At 34.3% G+C, this 19,899-nt stretch overlaps 2 protein-coding genes across 2 annotated transcripts in view; both read right to left on the reverse strand.

The window, feature by feature from the left end:
- The window catches only part of LOC144842621 (receptor-type tyrosine-protein phosphatase T-like), a 59,798-nt gene that overhangs the window by 20,827 nt on the left and 19,072 nt on the right, over positions 1–19,899 (reverse strand). Inside the window, exons 14-30 of the mRNA XM_078699080.1 lie at positions 19,702–19,780; positions 19,343–19,419; positions 18,941–19,161; positions 18,639–18,726; positions 18,364–18,440; positions 17,940–17,976; positions 17,710–17,807; positions 17,047–17,169; positions 16,616–16,779; positions 15,812–15,947; positions 15,161–15,310; positions 14,376–14,475; positions 13,828–13,901; positions 13,330–13,590; positions 12,814–12,965; positions 12,393–12,528; positions 10,985–11,779 (exon numbers count right to left, since the gene is read on the reverse strand). Of these exons, the coding sequence (XP_078555206.1) occupies positions 11,705–11,779; positions 12,393–12,528; positions 12,814–12,965; positions 13,330–13,590; positions 13,828–13,901; positions 14,376–14,475; positions 15,161–15,310; positions 15,812–15,947; positions 16,616–16,779; positions 17,047–17,169; positions 17,710–17,807; positions 17,940–17,976; positions 18,364–18,440; positions 18,639–18,726; positions 18,941–19,161; positions 19,343–19,419; positions 19,702–19,780 (2,048 nt within the window). The 3' untranslated portion in view covers positions 10,985–11,704. The remainder of the gene's footprint in view (positions 1–10,984; positions 11,780–12,392; positions 12,529–12,813; positions 12,966–13,329; positions 13,591–13,827; positions 13,902–14,375; positions 14,476–15,160; positions 15,311–15,811; positions 15,948–16,615; positions 16,780–17,046; positions 17,170–17,709; positions 17,808–17,939; positions 17,977–18,363; positions 18,441–18,638; positions 18,727–18,940; positions 19,162–19,342; positions 19,420–19,701; positions 19,781–19,899) is intronic.
- LOC144843314 (uncharacterized) lies at positions 1,071–3,917 on the reverse strand. The gene is made up of 2 exons (XM_078700107.1): positions 3,868–3,917; positions 1,071–3,477 (listed from the first exon to the last, which is right to left on the reverse strand). Exons 1-2 carry the CDS (start codon positions 3,915–3,917, stop codon positions 1,071–1,073), a joined length of 2,457 nt encoding a protein of 818 aa, XP_078556233.1.

Genomic DNA, 19,899 nt, shown 5'->3' on the forward strand with positions numbered 1-19,899 from the left:
TGAGGCTAGTAATCGTACAACAATGATACAAAAAAATAAAAATTATAAATCGCTGGTATTGTCAGATTTATATCTCAATCAAAACATCGTTAAATTTTAATTAATCCTATACAATTCCATTCGTTTGTTACATTTATGTTTTAATGCGTTTCCTTCTCAATTAATTTAAAGTATAGTCGGGAATAATCAACGCTAATGGTAATGGAAAATCCTACAAGATTGAATGGACGTGACGTGTGAGTGTATTTGTCGGGTAATTTTTAAATATTTGTTTTATATATAAGTCTGCACATTTTTCACACACAAATAAAGTACAAATAAATCATGAAAAATTCATGAAATTAATAAAATTAGGACAATCTTTTAATGACCTGAAACCCAGAGTTGTTCCTTTAATTATTACTTTTTTGTCTACCGCACTCTGGAGACAAGCAAATAAAGAAAAGAAAGCCAGGCCGACCGACTAGCTTTGGCCAAAGATAATAAAAAGAGAAGATACGACCTATTTTCTTTGCTTTGGCCGGCTGAGCTTTGTTTGTGTAGGCAAAGAATATATATCACAAGAATGAGTAATCCGCGATGTTCCCTGTAACAGTAATATTGTCCATTGGTAGGGCGTCGCAATAAGTGAGAATGTATACAACTTTTTGTGACGGTTACACTAATCTAAGGCTGGACCACCGGTAGTATTTTCATGATAAAAAAAAGTTATCAACTACATGCTCACATCATGTTAAATGCTGTTTGGATATTTAATTGTTCGTTTCATGCAATTTATTTAGTAAAAACTGCTGAATAAACAGTTCGCATTATCAACCGGACGCTACCGGGCGTGTTGTTGCTTACACGTTTTCAAGGATAGTTTAATAATGAATTAAAAGACGTTTACTATATAATTTCAATATAAAATTTAATGACAAAAATAGAGATCGACGTTTCGGTACCATCATAGAACCATTTTCAAGATCAAGTGAATACAAAACAATAATAATTATGTGCACTAAGCACCAAAGTTGGTGACAGGAAATGCTAATTGAGGGCTAATTAAGTAATTAGCTCCTCCTACTGAGTTAGATAAACAATTTAGCTTTGATGGAATCCGATTGTTTATTGAGTGTAGGTTTTATCTCTTTGATCCACAACATCTCCTTAATTAGGCAATCAAACTTATTGTTACATTTAGATAAGACTCTAAAGTATTCTGAGATATCACCAGTTATGCCATGTTGTTTTAGGTGATCGCCTATAATACATTTGTTATGTTCATTAATGCGTTTGTAAAGGTGTCGGCAAGTGTAACCGACATAGTTTGTATCACACAAACCACATTGAAATTTGTACACCACGCATTGTGAATTAATGATTCTGGGTTTCATTTCTTTAGGTTTTAAGGTGTCACCTATCTTACGACTAGTAAATACTGGTAAAATATCGTTTTCAATCTTCGCACTAAGTTGTTTAAGTTGTTTAGTAACCGTGTTACAACAAGTTTGATCCTTGTACGGTAGTACAATCCTAATAGGCTGGGGAGATTCATCAGTTAGCATATCTTCATTAGTATTACTAGGAGTCACACAAGTATTAATGGATTGGTTGAAAGCCTTAACAATATTACTAATAAGATCTAAAGGATAATTCAACTTTTGAAAAATCTTTGTTACATTATCAACCTCTGATAGGAAAATGTCATGCGTAGATGACAATTTGTAGGCCCTATTAAGCATTGTGTGAATTAGATTACGTTTATGTTTGATATCCACATGGCTATCATAATGTAATAATAAGCCTTTATTAGTGGATTTCTTATATACTTTGGTTTCAAGAGATATATCGTTTTTTGAGATAGTCATACCTAAAAAATTTATTGAGTTATCTCTAGCAATTTCCATTGTAAAATCAACGGCATCGTGTGAATTGTTCAAAGTGTTCAAAAAATTCTGTGCTGAAACCTGGCTTGGCATGAATACGATTGTGTCATCAACGTAGCGACGATAGAACTGCGGCATTTTCCTTGTTGCTTGTAAGGTATCTTCAATGTAACACATGAAAACATTTGCCATCAGTGGTCCAAGCGGTGAACCCATGGCTACGCCATCAACCTGCTCGTATAGATCACCATCATATTGGAAAAGTTGATTTTTGGTCGCAATTGTAAGTAGGTCCTTAAGACCTTGTTTATCGATAGATAAACCGTGTTCAGAGTTAAACCAGTCATCTTTAAAGGCCTTATGAACAAGAATGTTAATGGTCTCATCAAGTGGAACATTGGTGAATAGAGAAACTACGTCGTAAGAGACCAGAACATCATCTGAACCAATTTCAGTAGAACGTAACTCTTTAGCAAAATCAAAAATGTCTGGTATAGAGTATTTGTTGCTGGCTAATGATTTTAGCTTCTCATCTAACCATTGTGCTAATTTAAAATTGTAAGTGCCAGTGGCTGAGAGTATTGGCCTAATAGATAGATTTTCTTTGTGCGTCTTGGGAAGACCATACAGATGGGCTAACCTCGAGCCTTGTGATGTTAGTGTAGATGCTACTTCCTTCGGTAGTATATTACGAACAATATTAGATAGTTGCTTCTCCTTTTCTAAGAGAGGATGGAAATGCTTAATTGGTCTACCTCTAGACTTAGGTTGTGTCTTACTTACGGGTATAAACTTAGATGTGTTGTTTATAGACGATTGTCTAAGAAGTTGGTCATAATGATGTTTATCCATGATAACGACTCCGGAACCTTTGTCAGGTTTAGTAATGACAATGTCATCCCTTTTCTTCAATTGTCCCAATGCTCTTTTCAGGGACCTAGGTGGAGATGGGTCCTTGCGTTCGATGTAGTTTAGAGCAATCGACTTTAAAGTTTCTGATGTGAGCTCCTTCATATCCTCATTATTTAGTTTCTTCTCGACACGCCAGTAAGCCTTTTCAAAGTTGGCTAAAATTTCCCTACGTTGTGATTGATGTGGTAAGGCGAACTGTAAGCCACGACTAAGAACCAGTTTTTGGAAGAAGGAAAGCTGGTACGAAGATAAGTTGGTAATGTGTTCGTCTATGTCTCGATCCTTGTATAATAGGCGTGCGATCTTCTTGGAGTGATTACGCAGTTCACCGTCTATTTGTTTTCTCCTTAGTTCTGTTATCGTTTTAAGTATACAGATGTATCGAAAAGAAGAACACATGTTCTTAATATCCAGGTACAATTTGTTCATCGTCTTTCTCAGTTCCTTTAGGTGTTTACATTTAAGCTTAATTTCCTCCTCAATGATATTCTGTTCAAACTTCTTAGAAGATGTTCTCCAACGTTCACGTTTAGTATGATCAGCTCTCGCAAATGTTGGGGTAACCCCGGTATTTTGACATAGTTGTAGAAAGTCAAGAGATGACTCACAACTAACAAGCTTTTGACTGCATCGCTCAAGACTTCTGAACAGATGAAGTTGGTTGTCATGTTTCAAATTACGAATTAAAAGACGTTTACTATATAATTTCAATATAAAATTTAATGACAAAAATAGAGATCGACGTTTCGGTACCATCATAGAACCATTTTCAAGATCAAGTGAATACAAAACAATAATAATTATGTGCACTAAGCACCAAAGTTGGTGACAGGAAATGCTAATTGAGGGCTAATTAAGTAATTAGCTCCTCCTACTGAGTTAGATAAACAATTTAGCTTTGATGGAATCCGATTGTTTATTGAGTGTAGGTTTTATCTCTTTGATCCACAACATCTCCTTAATTAGGCAATCAAACTTATTGTTACATGGCTACGCCAGCAACAAATACTCTATACCAGACATTTTTGATTTTGCTAAAGAGTTACGTTCTACTGAAATTGGTTCAGATGATGTTCTGGTCTCTTACGACGTAGTTTCTCTATTCACCAATGTTCCACTTGATGAGACCATTAACATTCTTGTTCATAAGGCCTTTAAAGATGACTGGTTTAACTCTGAACACGGTTTATCTATCGATAAACAAGGTCTTAAGGACCTACTTACAATTGCGACCAAAAATCAATCCAATATGATGGTGATCTATACGAGCAGGTTGATGGCGTAGCCATGGGTTCACCGCTTGGACCACTGATGGCAAATGTTTTCATGTGTTACATTGAAGATACCTTACAAGCAACAGGGAAAATGCCGCAGTTCTATCGTCGCTACGTTGATGACACAATCGTATTCATGCCAAGCCAGGTTTCAGCACAGAATTTTTTGAACACTTTGAACAATTCACACGATGCCGTTGATTTTACAATGGAAATTGCTAGAGATAACTCAATAAATTTTTTAGGTATGACTATCTCAAAAAACGATATATCTCTTGAAACCAAAGTATATAAGAAATCCACTAATAAAGGCTTATTATTACATTATGATAGCCATGTGGATATCAAACATAAACGTAATCTAATTCACACAATGCTTAATAGGGCCTACAAATTGTCATCTACGCATGACATTTTCCTATCAGAGGTTGATAATGTAACAAAGATTTTTCAAAAGTTGAATTATCCTTTAGATCTTATTAGTAATATTGTTAAGGCTTTCAACCAATCCATTAATACTTGTGTGACTCCTAGTAATACTAATGAAGATATGCTAACTGATTAATCTCCCCAGCCTATTAGGATTGTACTACCGTACAAGGATCAAACTTGTTGTAACACGGTTACTAAACAACTTAAACAACTTAGTGCGAAGATTGAAAACGATATTTTACCAGTATTTACTAGTCGTAAGATAGGTGACACCTTAAAACCTAAAGAAATGAAACCCAGAATCATTAATTCACAATGCGTGGTGTACAAATTTCAATGTGGTTTGTGTGATACAAACTATGTCGGTTACACTTGCCGACACCTTTACAAACGCATTAATGAACATAACAAAAGTATTATAGGCGATCACCTAAAACAACATGGCATAACTGGTGATATCTCAGAATACTTTAGAGTCTTATCTAAATGTAACAATAAGTTTGATTGCCTAATTAAGGAGATGTTGTGGATCAAAGAGATAAAACCTACACTCAATAAACAATCGGATTCCATCAAAGCTAAATTGTTTATCTAACTCAGTAGGAGGAGCTAATTACTTAATTAGCCCTCAATTAGCATTTCCTGTCACCAACTTTGGTGCTTAGTGCACATAATTATTATTGTTTTGTATTCACTTGATCTTGATAATGGTTCTATGATGGTACCGAAACGTCGATCTCTATTTTTGTCATTAAATTTTATATTGAAAAAGAAAATAGTTTAATAATATTTTTATATTTAACTTGTTCCTGGTAAAACAAACAAATGTTAATGAAATTTAACATTGTATCCTATTAATAACATGTATTTTATACTAATTTATATCATAAAAAGCAATACTTAATTGACCGGGCGTAGATTAGTACGCGGCAATGGCAAAGAATAGGCCGTACTGAGTAATTCTTGGTTGATTTTTGGTGTTGCTGTTCGGCCTTTCTTTGTGAACTAATTTAGCATGGTAGTAAATAATTTTCTGTAGAAGTGAATGTACACTAGTTTGTTATTAAATATGTTGTATAAAATGTTTCACAATTGCAAAATATATTATTATAATTCTATTCAATGTGACATGTATAATATCTATTAAATCAAGTCTTATTTAGTCTGTATACATCCGCCCTTATGGGGACGGGCATCACTCTCTGTTAACAAATTTCTCATGCAAAAATCGCGGAATACTCATTCTTGTGGTATATACTCTTTGGTGAAGGCGTCATATCGAAGTCGGATCCAAACAGAGCCATATATATAAAGAGTTTCGACATTGCGTTCACAGATTTTAGAAAGTCACGTGGGGTGCAAACCGGCCATATTTTGTGTCAAACTATGCTTATGAAGAGTATGGAGTCAAGTGATTTGCTTACAAAATGTATAACATTCACAAGGCTTTAAATATCGAATTTAATATCAAAACAATCAATTTGTTTAAAGGTTTTTGTTACGATAATAACGAAATCATAAAGTTACTGCGAACATGATTTTAAACAACAAACATAGACACATAACTGTACCAAGAAAAGATTTGCAAAAATCATTAAGAAGGATTGATTAGGGAGGGGCAGATTTTAGTAAGAGGAGACGTTTACACAGACGTGTCTACTCTGTAGAAGGACCTAATCACCTATGGCATATTGATGGCAACCACAAATTAATAAGGTTTGTTTGGTTTATTATTTTTAAACAAGTTTAATACTGTTGGTGTTTTGTGATTAGATAGACCAAGTAAAGCGTTTCAATTCAAACCAAAAGAGTTATATTATATTATAGAGTTATTTAATTAGATATTTGAAACATAATATAACAAAATTATTCAAAAGAAAAATAGTTATTACTTGCCACATTATTGACCAATGTGGTGGTAGATTTGGTGGAGGTGGTGGTGGAGGTGGATTTGGTGGAGGTGGTGGTGGAGGTGGATTTGGTGGAGGAGGTGGTGGAGGTGGATTTGGTGGAGGTGGTGGTGGAGGTGGATTTGGTGGAGGTGGTGGTGGAGGTGGATTTGGTGGAGGTGGTGGTGGAGGTGGATTTGGTGGAGGTGGTGGTGAAGGTGGATTTGGTGGAGGTGGTGGTGGAGGTGGATTTGGTGGAGGTGGTGGTGGAGGTGGATTTGGTGGAGGTGGTGGTGGAGGTGGATTTGGTGGAGGAGGTGGTGGAGGTGGATTTGGTGGAGGTGGTGGTGGAGGTGGATTTGGTGGTGGAGGTGGATTTGGTGGAGGTGGTGGTGGAGGTGGATTTGGTGGAGGTGGTGGTGGAGGTGGATTTGGTGGAGGTGGTGGTGGAGGTGGATTTGGTGGAGGAGGTGGTGGAGGTGGATTTGGTGGAGGTGGATTTGGTGGAGGTGGTGGTGGAGGTGGATTTGGTGGAGGTGGTGGTGGAGGTGGATTTGGTGGAGGTGGATTTGGTGGAGGTGGATTTGGTGGAGGTGGATTTGGTGGAGGTGGATTTGGTGGAGGTGGTGGTGGAGGTGGATTTGGTGGAGGTGGTGGTGAAGGTGGATTTGGTGGAGGTGGAGGTGGATTTGATGGAGGTGGATTTGGTGGAGGTGGATTTGGTGGAGGTGGATTTGGTGGAGGTGGATTTGGTGGAGGTGGTGGTGGAGGTGGATTTGGTGGTGGTGGAGGTGGATTTGGTGGAGGTGGTGGTGAAGGTGGATTTGGTGGAGGTGGAGGTGGATTTGATGGAGGTGGATTTGGTGGAGGTGGATTTGGTGGAGGTGGATTTGGTGGAGGTGGATTTGGTGGAGGTGGTGGTGAAGGAAAATAATATGAACACAAATAAAAGATGTTACTTTTATTTTTTCAATTAGTTATTATATTTGATGATATAAGGTAAATGATAGCAAAAAAATACATGTCGTCATTATACATGTTATTTTGAACAAGGAAAAGAACCTAATGTTGAAAAAATAATGATAAAGATAGATATTTATTCCATAATAATTTTAAAAATTCGTTTTATATTCTGGGTATCTGATTTTGTTGACATCAATATTTGAATATTGTTGAATAATGTGCAAGTGTATATAAACACGACAGTAGATTGAATTTGGGAGGTATATTTTTTATTTAAATGTAGGCCTATATAATACCAATTAAAAATCGTTTGTTGCTTGATCCTGTCAAACCCTAACACATTGCTATGTCAATAAATTAAATGAAGTTTACTATATACTGTATTGTGTCATTTTGGGTATTGTAATTGGAATAACGAGAAGTAGTTAAAACTAGACCTACATAATGCAAACAAGAAAAAACACGGAAGAAGATTGTGAAAGAGCACTAACAAAATTGAAACAGGCACATGAGTGGACTGACATAATATCATTGAAGGATGGAGATGGATCAGAATTTTGATACTTACGTGTGAACACATCGATAGAATCAAACAAACACAGAGTTGTTTGGAACTAGAGATAGATGCCATATTGGCCAGATGAAAGGGGCACAATCATTAAAAGATGAAGGTGTTAGGAAAATGACCAGGTACAATAACTTTGGCTACATGCAGTGTTTGTTGAAGGCATGGTGAAGGGATTTCAATCTACTGGTAGAGGTCTTGAACTGTTTTGATGTTGCACATACGTTTGTATTATGTTCCTGTGCTTGGAGGATGACTGTGTAGTTGATGAAGGATTCTGGTGGTGAGAGGATGCATTACCCATACGGGGAATGCATCCTCTCACCTACTGATTTTGATGTTGGAAGTGAATGTTGGGATAGTGTCTGTACTCACATTAGTCATGTATGTGGCATCGTTGTTTAGTCTAATAGTGCATCTATCTGTCTGACGGCCGGCTTAGTTTATCAACTACGAACTTGTCTTGATGAAAAACATAAATAATTCAACTCGTCCAAAATATAAAAAGTCTAACCCTCTAAATAATCTCTCTCAAACTAAAGAAAAACAGTTTAAAAAATTGTCAAGTAAAGAATCGATATAGCCTCAATACAAGCCCACTGAGATATCCAGCTCGTCCATCCAATTGAGTTTTACTTTGTATATGAATGAATAAAACATACATTATACGTAATCATTTTAACCGACAATCAGAAAGGGAAAGAAAGGAAAATTCCCGTTTTGGCTCAGACATATACTGTTTTGTACGTTTTTCAGCGTTTCCAAACCTCTTGAAATCATTCTAAGGCGTTCCATGCGATCAATGTCAAAATATTTGGGACATCATACATATCTAAGGCATTACCTGATTTCTCCCTACGAAAGTATTGAGTGTGTTCCGTAAAACCTTCAGTCGTGTACAGCGCTACCCGTGGATCCGGGAACATTGCTTCTAGCGGAGAAATTGCGACGCGGGTAGTAACTCCTGGACTGGCCCGCAAGGCCAAAAGTCGTCCAAACCTAGTTGCTGTGCAACAGTCCGTGAACGTTTTCTTATATCCGCATGCGCACTGTTAATTTGACACTCGGTTATGCGCCCCACACTTCCGTGTCGCCTCTTTCGAAAGCTCGCTATTGAAATATAGCCTACTTGCGCAAATAAATATAGATAGAATGAACTTTCAATTTTTAACTATCTAGTACCTGGCAAAACATTACGTCATTTGTCCAATTCAAATTTTTTCCGCGTATACTCTAACCTTTAAAAAAGGGGTTAAAATGCGCATGCCTGTAATCCTATGTTTTGAAAGAACCTACTTCAATACAAGCAATCCATAACTTTCTATACAATAACAAGGCCATATGGCTGCAGTCGCGTGCTCAAGTTGGTGTTTACCGACCGACCGACCAACCAACCGACTAACCGACCGACATAGTGAGCTGTAGAGTCGTTAGTCGGCACGATTTAGGCAAACTCATGCAGCGTCGTGCGATGAATGATCTCGTCGGGAGATCGTTCTGTTTAATGTTCTCCCGATCAGGCGCGGATCCAAGTGGGGTGACAAAACAGGGTGTCTAGAAAACTCAGATCTAGAAAACTCAGATCTCAGATATATCTGAGTTTTCTAGTTCCAGAATGGATCTAGAAAACTCAGATCATCATATGATTGGTTGGTAGGTCATTTGGATCATTCCATTATTAATCAGAAGGTAGGTCATTTGAAGTACTAGAGTATTATTGAAACTGATTACTGTGTACGTTTTCTTACTAATATTGTAACATGTAGAAGCGGCCTACGGCTTAAAATCATAAAGAAAATACAGGCGCGCGTTACCGTTAAAATGTAGGCTTAAACATTAGGTATGTACGAGTTGGTGTGGGTACGAGTTGGTTGAGGTACGAGTTAGCGAAGTTGGGAATAGGTACGAGTTATTTGGGTACGAGTTGACCACTTCTAGCCTAGTACCCGGGCCAGGCCTACTCTTCGCGATACATCGCGATAGCGCCCACACGTTGAGCCTTGAATTGCGTTTGCTTAGCTATAGGCTAGGCCTAAATGCTATCCTAATTTTAAAAGGTGTATACTGTATTTCTTTATGATTTAACATAGGCCGCTACTACAAGTTACAAAAATTATTAATAGTAGTAAGAAAACGATAATACTGTAATATTTCAAACAAGCTACCCTCTGATAATAATGGAACGATCCATTTGATGATCTGGGTTTTCTAGTTCCATTTTGGAACAAGAAAACTCAGATCTTGATATCTGAGTTTTCTAGATCTAGAAAACTCAGATATATATATCTGAGATCTGAGTTTTCTAGACACCCTGGCCTACTAAATTGATTTTTACCTTATTACTGTTATTTCTGAGAGTTGATTCCATTTTTATTTAATTGCACGATTCAACTCCTTGTACGTATGTATTATTTCAAACATTCCAACCATCAAACATTTTTATTTTACTTACATTTTTTTATCGTAATATATTCTTATAGAAAGATGTATGATTCCTTCGACCAGCTTATTAAATGAAAACGTTATTGAACAAGGCCAACATCCATTAAGTCGCGTGCTACAATGCATAGTGATACCGGACCGACAGACAGACCGACCGACAGACCGACAGACAGACCGACCGACATAGTGAACTATAGAGTCGCGTCCACGCGACTAAAAATGCAAATAACTAGATCATAATAATTATCATATATATATAAAAAAATACATATATATTCGCTCCATTGAACTGTTTGGCTAAAGGTTGATTAATATTTCGTTTTTGGATCTTTTATTGTTATTATAATGTTATCTTGATAATTAAATTACAGTATATATAGTATACTGTATAAGACATTGCTTGTACCTTTGTTCATTATACGATGTCTTTATCCAACCTATGGAGCTTATCACATTAAAAAAAGGAATTATGTAAAGATCCAAAGATACCTTTGCTAAAGCACGAATCCAAATATTAACGGAATAGTACAATACAGTACACTAAACAAAATTAATTAATTTAAATAATTAAAATTTAAACTACATTTGAAAACCGCAAATTGGGTGCATCTTTCTTAAGCTCTGTCTACACTATAACACTTTATGTGAAAAAAATTGTGATGTGCCCATATTTGGACACGATTACGTCATACCATATTTGAGGCACATCAGAATTGTTCTGCCAAACTAGTTTGATAGTGTAGACAGAGGTTTAGTATGAGTGATATAAATGATGTGCTTATAAAGCCGTTAATTAAGCTACTATTTCTTTATCATGGTTGCTACAACATTATTTTTTACTGTTTGGAATAAGTATTGCCTCGATATATGAGATACATCAGGTTTCCGATATATTAGTAATTCATACAAACATACAAATATTCAGGGCATTGCCTTAAAACATTGGTATAATAACAAATATTTATTTATGTTTACATTACATATCATTATTATAGTATATTACTACTAATGTTCTTGTTATTTTTAGAAATTATAAGTCATCAATAAAGCTGTCTCTTTTAGACCTGAACTTTCTACAATCATTAGCAAATATGGGAACCATGCCAAACGGAAGTTACTACTATGCTAGACCGTAAAACAATATATTTCCAATAGTTCCTAACTAATTACACTGGTTTACTGGATGTGTATAGGCCTATTTTGGTTTACAGAACGACCTTTTAAAAACCTAATCAAAATAACTAGTGCCTTTATCATAGTCTTTATATTCTATATACATTCATTATAAAAGAAATATTCCTAAAACTACATAACATTATAAAAATTTCGCAAAGTAATAACACTTTAAATGCTGTCTATCTAGTTTACATTTTCGTAACTCTGAGAACCATCCAATATGCGAACTGCTGCATCGTAGCAAAACTGGTACTGCTCCTAAAAGATTAAGTAGTACACTTAGTATTAGTATTACACAACATAACATACAACAGAACTGTCACACTTTTTAATAACTACTGTCAGGCAGTAGGCCTACTATTTACAAAGTGCGAAAGCTCAAATATTACAAAATGGGACAGCAGTTTTTACAAGGTGTGACAGTTTTGTTAAAAAGTGCGACAGGTATTACAAAGTGCGACAATTATTACAAAGTGCGACAGTGCAGTCGTGATCTATCAGGGCACTGTTTCAGCAACAAAAGAATGGATAATCTCGGATATTCAATGACATTGCCAGGAAGACCAACACTATTAGACGGATACCGGGATTCCCAAAGAAGAACAATGGCGGAGAGAAATTTAGGGAAAATCTAATCCCATAAGCCTGTATGTCCCGGAAGCTTTTATTTTTTGCATTACCGAAATGTACTCAGGTCAATGCTTACGCCCTAATGCAATAAGGTAGTAGTTATAACTAATGAATAATTCATTTTGCATTGCTTACCTACGAAAAGTATATCAGCGTCCCGGATAAACTAAGTTATCTATCAGTTTTGTAACAAATCACTTTATCAATATTGACAGATAAGACTGACAAGACCAATACTAACCATGTTGTCTACCATATATGGACATGATTTACGTAATTTTTTCACTGTATGGTACACATCTACTAAAGTTTCTTCTTTGATCTTCTGAATAATTGATGACACTGCACAGTAAAGTCCACATCGTCTTGCACCATCCCTGATGATGGAAACATTCGGTGAAATGTAATTATAACGGCTTAACTGTTATGTCACATTGTTTGAGATCTAAAAACTAGAATTCCCACCTTTACAGGACTGCACTTGTCTTAAAAACGCATACTTATTAAAATAATGATTATTATTGTAATTATCCATTATCAACTGTTATTGCTGCTGCTATCATTCTCCTCCTTTATTAATAGTATTCCTAATTATCGTTATTATTCTGACATAATTGTTTTTACTATTATTGGTTTTATTAATATAATATTTAAATACGTACTGGCAAACAATGATTGCAGGATATCCTTTACAAGACTGCTGTTGTCTTTCCACACTTGATATCAGGGTTAGAAATGAGTCAAAGTCTGGAATGGAGGCTCCAATCGGCCATTGTGTGCATATAAAATGATATATGTTTCGCTTTTCTTTTCCCTAAAATAAAAAAATACATCTATGCTTGAATTTTCTTTAGTTTTTTTTACAAGTTTACGTGTTTTTATTAAATGTTTTTGTTGCAAAAATAGAAAAGAAAACAAACAGTAAAAAGGAAAGCAAAGGTTAAACAAGTTCTGAAAATCTGTGAAAACTGAAAACAAAGAAAACTAAATTAATTACGATCTACAATCTACAAGAAATCTACCAACTGTAGACCAAATGAAATTCTAACATTAAACAAATATTCACTGAAAATATTTATATAATAATTTATGTTTGGAAAGAAAAATAATTGTTCGGAAATTAACAGAGTTAGCTGGTATATATTGTCTGTCTATGTTAAGCATTTATTCAGATTTACCTTCTGCAATGTAAGCGTCTGTTTAACGATGGAATGTTTGCGTTCAGACGACTCGAGTTTGATAATGTGATCTCCATATTCCAGTTGTTCACTCACGTGTTCAGGTATGTACCTTGCGTACGATTTGTCTTCTAACTCATTCAACGTCACTATTATGTGGGAATCATAATCAAATACCATGCTCCAAAAGTCAGTGCATGTATTTACTGGTACCGAGAGCGGTGACTGAGTTGTAATAAAGGCGTTTGCTTTCATGGATCCCTGGTGATAACAATTCAAATAATTTAGAATATTGTAAATATTTTTTCTCATAATTCTAAATCACATCTATACGAATAATATTCAGTTTCTTCCATTAATTTTCTAAGCTCTACACTAACTGTATAGCAAGTGTGCAATCGACACATTGATGATGCATTTTTAAGCAAGACAATTATCAATTTAACCATTTACATAAATTGTTTTTAGAAATAAAAATAAGTAAATAGGCCTACATACTGGACAGAAAGAAGCATTGATGTAATAGCCTCCATTGGTCGATGGTGTCATTAGATGAAGACGGGTCATGTTTACTAACAAAAAAGACATTAAAAACTTACTTTAATATCATTATTATTTTTTTCTTTGATTCTTTTACATCAATGTGTATTACCTATGAATTAATGAGCATACGCAAGAGTTTGGTTCATTTGGACGTAAGGCAATGAGCAACCTAAGTAATTTGACCAATGACAAGCGATAGATTATTCGAACTATCAAGTGCCATTGGTCAAATCACTTGCGTTGCTCTTAAATCCTTGTGTTGCGTCTAGTGAACACCAAGATTAGGCTTCACATTTGGACGTAACACAAGGACGTAAGAGCACCTCAAGCAATTTGAACAATAACAACGTGATGGAATATCACGAATAACTGTCAACTTGCGTTGCATTACGTCCTAGTAGGAACCAAGCTTGTAATGTAGTTTTCACATATTTGTCTTAATGTACACCACATTTTAATGTATTATAAATATATGTATTTATAATTATTCAGTGACGGCTTACGTGGTATAACATCATGGAATCTGTTTTGTATTATATTTTGTGCTTCTTTTCCAGACGATACCAATTCTTCCACTGGATTTGGTGACAAGCTTTTGAGGGTCTGTAAAAAAAACCGGTTATGATAGTATAACTAGGAATGTACCGTATCCGTCCGACGAGTTATTAATCCATGTATGAAACTTAGCAGGACATTCTCACACGGTAATATATTATTTCTTGTAGATGCTTTAATAGTAGAACGTAATATTATTTATTTATTTATCTCTTTCTTTCTGTGCTCTGTATGTTCTGGGTTGACCAACTAGCATAGGTGTTTAGCACCTGTTTGGTCTTTCCTTTCCCCCTTTTATAATTGTTTTGTCTTCTTTGTATTGTATATGGCAGAAAATTGAATAAATAAATAACAGTGATTGTCTCTAGACGAGAACAGGCCTAGAAATGTGACTGTTTAAAGTAAAAAAGACATAAGTATAAGGCCTACGGGAGTATAAAGGGAGTAAAGTTATAGTCAAGAGACAAGAAACTGCAGATGCCCACAGTTTATTATCTATACATAGTAGAGTATGAGTACCGGTTTGGCCTACTTTAAGAACCTCGCAGCAGGTTGTGCAAAGAAAGTACTATGAGTGTAAGTAGGTAACGTATATACATTTTTAATATTAACTACAACTTTGATTGCAATCGTTTATTTCGTATCCAAACACCTTTCTTCTTGTAATAACTTCAGGGTTTGTTTACATTTATTCAATTCTTACACAAAGACCAACGTATAATTAGTATGTTACCATTAGTTGATGAGACATTAAAGCAGTGTCTTCTTCATTCTGTGTAGTTGTAAGACTATGTAACACAAGTCTCAAGTCCAGCACTGGAATAGACGTCTGTCCACAGAACAACACTTCAAGTAGCAACTCGTATATAAAAATATACTGCTCCTATAATAAATTAAAACCAATATTGCAGGGACCACGTCATTTGATGGTTTTATCAGGTTCTGAACACTTTGCATAATTTTGTTTTACAATTTACTTTATTAGCATAAAAGAAATTCCACGAGTAAAAGTTCCTGGAATGCCCAGTGTTACAAAATAAATTTTAAAAAAATATATAAATAAAACAAACAGGACAGGACAAGGGACAAGGTTTGTGGAAAAGTGTTTAAATAAAAAGGTTTGGAGCATGTAGGCCTATTGAAATTGTCTTGTTATTTGACAAATCGTCATCCAACAACAATAACAAACCATTCATTATTTGTTTTATAGCACAATTACTTTTTAAAATAAAATATTTATTATTATTTTGACCATTTTATATCACGTACCGAATGGCTCAAAATCACCAAAGCCCAACTTAAAATCAATACAAAAGTTACGTACGTAGTTTTAGTAAAATATTGTAGATCTAAATAAATCTAGTATTTTTTTTAACATAATTACTTGAGTTTGAACCATCTGTATGCGCTTATCTCTCATTCTTTTCACAAAGTTGAACACATCAACGCTTTGTTTCTCTTTCAGCATATCTAGCATTGCAGAAATTGCAATTACGGTACCTGTTCTTCCAGCTCCAGCACTATCAAAAATAAGATAAAAAAACAATGAATGTAAAATCCGATCCATCTTCAATTACCATAGTATGTCTAAGTTTAGAGCGTTGATTTTTTTAGCCGATTGTAAAATGTATCCATTATTTAGGCACATCTTGAAATTCAGTGTTCCATGTGTAGCACACGCGATTCCTGAATCATATGCAATATACCTAACCTTTCACCTCACTACAGTAATACATTATGGACCAATTTGTATTATTATTTCCAGACATGCTAGTGTTAAAAGATAGCAGACAATTGTCTAAAGCCGGCGATCTGTTAAGTTAGGTTCATAGTAAAAAATAAAATATAAATTACTATTTGAGAATAATGACTAATATATACTAATGAAAGCATCCAGCAACCAACAAACAAAGCACTATACTTGGCAACATTTTATTTTACCAAGTAATAACATATAAAAACAAAGATGATGAAAAAAAGATCCTCAGGGAAATTGAACCAACTCAACTGTATAAAGGCTGGAACCATTACACCAAACTCACATTCACAACGTTGTAGTATAATTATAGCCTAATCGCACTATAAACAAATATTCTTAGGCGGAGGTATGCACTCTCGGAATGCCTTTCTTTCTAGTCTTAATATGTTTTTCTTAACTTTAACATTACATTTTTAAACGTTAAATTACCTGCAATGAACGATGATAGGCCCAGTGTCTGGTGGCGCTTTTTTCTTTTCATCTTTAAATTTGTGAATGAAATCCACGAGATGTGTCACCTCACTCGGTACACTCTTGTCTGGCCATGATATGAAGTGATAATGCCATACAAAATGGATCTCTTCAGACCCTTCCTATAGATTCATTGAATGTTCAATATATTATTCCACTTTGTAAAATATTTGACTAAATTTGTGGGTTTTTTGCCTGTGTTTTAGGTTTTTTTCTAGACAAATAATAAGTTACGTTATTACTGTTGCCGTATCTATTTTTGTGAGACAATCTATTCGATTGGCAAATACAAATATCAATATGTTAGGCCATTTTAACTAATCTTATTGTACCAATGTAAACGCCAGTTTATGTAATGTATGAATTATCAATCTTCATTTAAATATTACCATTTGAAGTAGGAATTTCCGAATGATATAATTTATGTTGTCCTGTTCCTCAGCATTTGTTACCATGATATCTCCGTAAAGGCTAGAATTCTTTAAATCCGGCCAATATTTTTCAGATTTTTTCTGAAAATTAAATTAATGAATTGAATTGTTTACATTTTATTTAATGAAAGTGCATTATTCCAATAAACATGTATGATTAAAATATACCTAATCGGGCAAATACTGCCTGTTTTTATTCCTAATCAAAAGGTTATTTCACTCACAATTAAAACAATACGGTAGCAAACAGTTTTGTCAAACATGCTTGACCATAGGTGGGCTGAGGTGAGCACATGTTTAAATAGAAGCCCAGAAATGGCACAAAATTAAAGAAATAGACCTCGCAATTGCATTCTTTACCTCATGTTACAATTGTTATACTACTCAATGTAATCTAACAATAGGATGCTGAGCTCAATTTCATCAAAGATTGCGACATCCAGGCTTCCAAAACTTTTGACTGCTTTTTTCTTGGACAATTGGTTTCTACAAAATGCAACTGGTGACCGCAACTAGAATTTGTCGAAGCCAATTATAAGATCAAAGGACTGTTACAACGTCCTATCGTGGCAAGGTGAGCTCAGCATCCTGTTGTTAGATTGCCTTGTACTAATTAAATACCCTTTTTCCTTCTGAAACAGTTGTTACCATAACGACGACAGTAGAATTCTCTTGCCAAACCATCCTCCACATATCATTTGTAGATGCTACATTTGGCCCTGTAAGTACAATAATATAATTATTATTACCATGAATTTCAGTTGTGAGAAAAAAGTATAGCAGCATAAATTCAATGTAGAGAACAATGTAATGTAAATCTTATAAATGTCGAAACTTAAAACAATCATTACCTTGACATGCAATGAATTCCTGTGATTGTTCAAATCCCTAAAATTGACATTTAGAAAAATGGTAAATAAAATGACTAGTTAAAAAGTGTTTAACTCTATATCAACAAAACCGATTGATAGTTATTCCTAACCTTTCTTAATTCTATTTAACTTAACTTACAGTAAAGGAAATAAAGTTGTAACAAACCACGAAAGAATTATAATACTCAGTCAGCTTTAAGAAAATATAAGAGAGGTTTGCCATACTTCCCAAAAGTATAAATTACTATTTCTAAAGCTAGTAATTATAAATATTATATATATATATATATTTAATATACAGATGCATGGCTTCTTATGATTTCAAAAAATTGAATGAACTGCATCAGTTTAAACAAATATACGACGTCGCCAAAGATGATCAATAAAATAATAAAATACATACATCTATATAAGAAGCGTTGATATAGTCAGATCCAGCAATGTTTTCTTGAGATTGCAAAACCACTCTGGAATGATCATCTAAAATAAGTATTATATATCACTTCAATAAAATACTTCGAGTGACTTTGGAATTAAAACACGTGTAATGGTTACAATGATTCCATATAAAGAATTGGAATGATTACAGAAATAATACAAAATAATATAAACAAACGAATATAATGAGTAATAACAATTATTATTAATATTGTTGAATGAAAACTCAACTGAACTCACATGGAATAACATTTGCATATCTGTTCTTAGTCTTGTTTACCGAGCTTTTTGCTGCTTTCCATGGATGCAGTGGTCGATTACCAATGTCCTTTATAAAACAAAAATATTCAAATTTTACTTATTCAATCAATACAGTAATGTAAATGTTTTCCCTACTAATTAAACGCAGACAAATGTTTTGAAGTTATGATTTCAAAAGCACTGCAACCCATGAAGCCAACATAAGTATGAATTTGCTTTAAGGTTCAGATTTATAACATTAGCTTTAGAAAATAAATTTCAGATTGAACATATAGGCCTACCTCGAATTCCTTCTCAAAGTTTTTCACTGGATCAATATTCTTTGATAAGACGTACGACTGAAGATCTTGAATAGCAATTGGTTGATGTGTAACTTCATGTGAACTGGTGTTGGTATATATTGGCTCTAAGTCAATCTCATTGTTAGAAATGCCTCTTTCATCATTCATGCTGGTGTCAATGTCGGCATAATTATCCACTGATCTATCGGCCTGAATGTTTCCTGATATAATAAACGCAAATGTACATTTTGTTAGTAGAATTTATTAGTAGAAATTATACTCAGTTTATCATGTTGAGCTTGAAATGAGTTTTATTTTAAAGATCGCTGATATTTAAAAAAAATCTTACATACAAGTAGACATGTATGTACACAATTTCAATTTTAAGTAAACAATTTTAACCTGTTTTATCTTCTGGCAAAACAGGTACAAAGTCTTCAGGTGGTCGTTGATCAAAGTGTTTTGATATCTGATGTCTTCTGTAGATAAAATAATCAATGCTTAATGGATTTGTAGTTAACTGTATACTTTTGTTAAACATTGATTACATTTATATTTTATATAAGTAATTGTTCAGACAAGATCGGGTAACTTAGCATAAAGAACAGAAAACCGCAATAACAAAATTCAATTGAGGATTTTATTATTCTTCGCAAATACTAAAATACGGCTCTGTTTGGTGGTCTAGGTATGTACTGTGTACTAAATGGATTTAACCATTTAGTAATTAAAATTACTAAAACAACATCATGTTTATGTACCTTTTTATTATCAAATAAATAATGATAATTATGATAATAATAAAAGCTGCAGATCCGGTAACTGATCCTATAATAAGACCTGAGAAAAGAGGAAAAACAATATTCTGTATATTAAGAGTCTGCATTGTTTATATTAAAAATAATTCTTCAACTACACAGACAGATTACATATATTATTATGGTCTTGGTACTGTATTA

The sequence above is a fragment of the Antedon bifida genome, chromosome 5 (assembly GCF_963402885.1).
Source record: "Antedon bifida chromosome 5, ecAntBifi1.1, whole genome shotgun sequence".
Lineage (NCBI taxonomy): Eukaryota > Metazoa > Echinodermata > Crinoidea > Comatulida > Antedonidae > Antedon > Antedon bifida.

What these genes read in the sequence shown, in the direction of transcription:
- LOC144843314 (XM_078700107.1), bottom strand. Translation starts at nt 3,917, where the DNA reads ATGTTAATGGTCTCATCAAGTGGAACATTGGTGAATAGAGAAACTACG. An exon ending in GTGAATAGAGAAACTACGTC is followed by an intron (nt 3,478 to 3,867) that starts GTAAGAGACCAG and finishes GAAATTATATAG; the next exon opens with TAAACGTCTTTTAATTCGTA.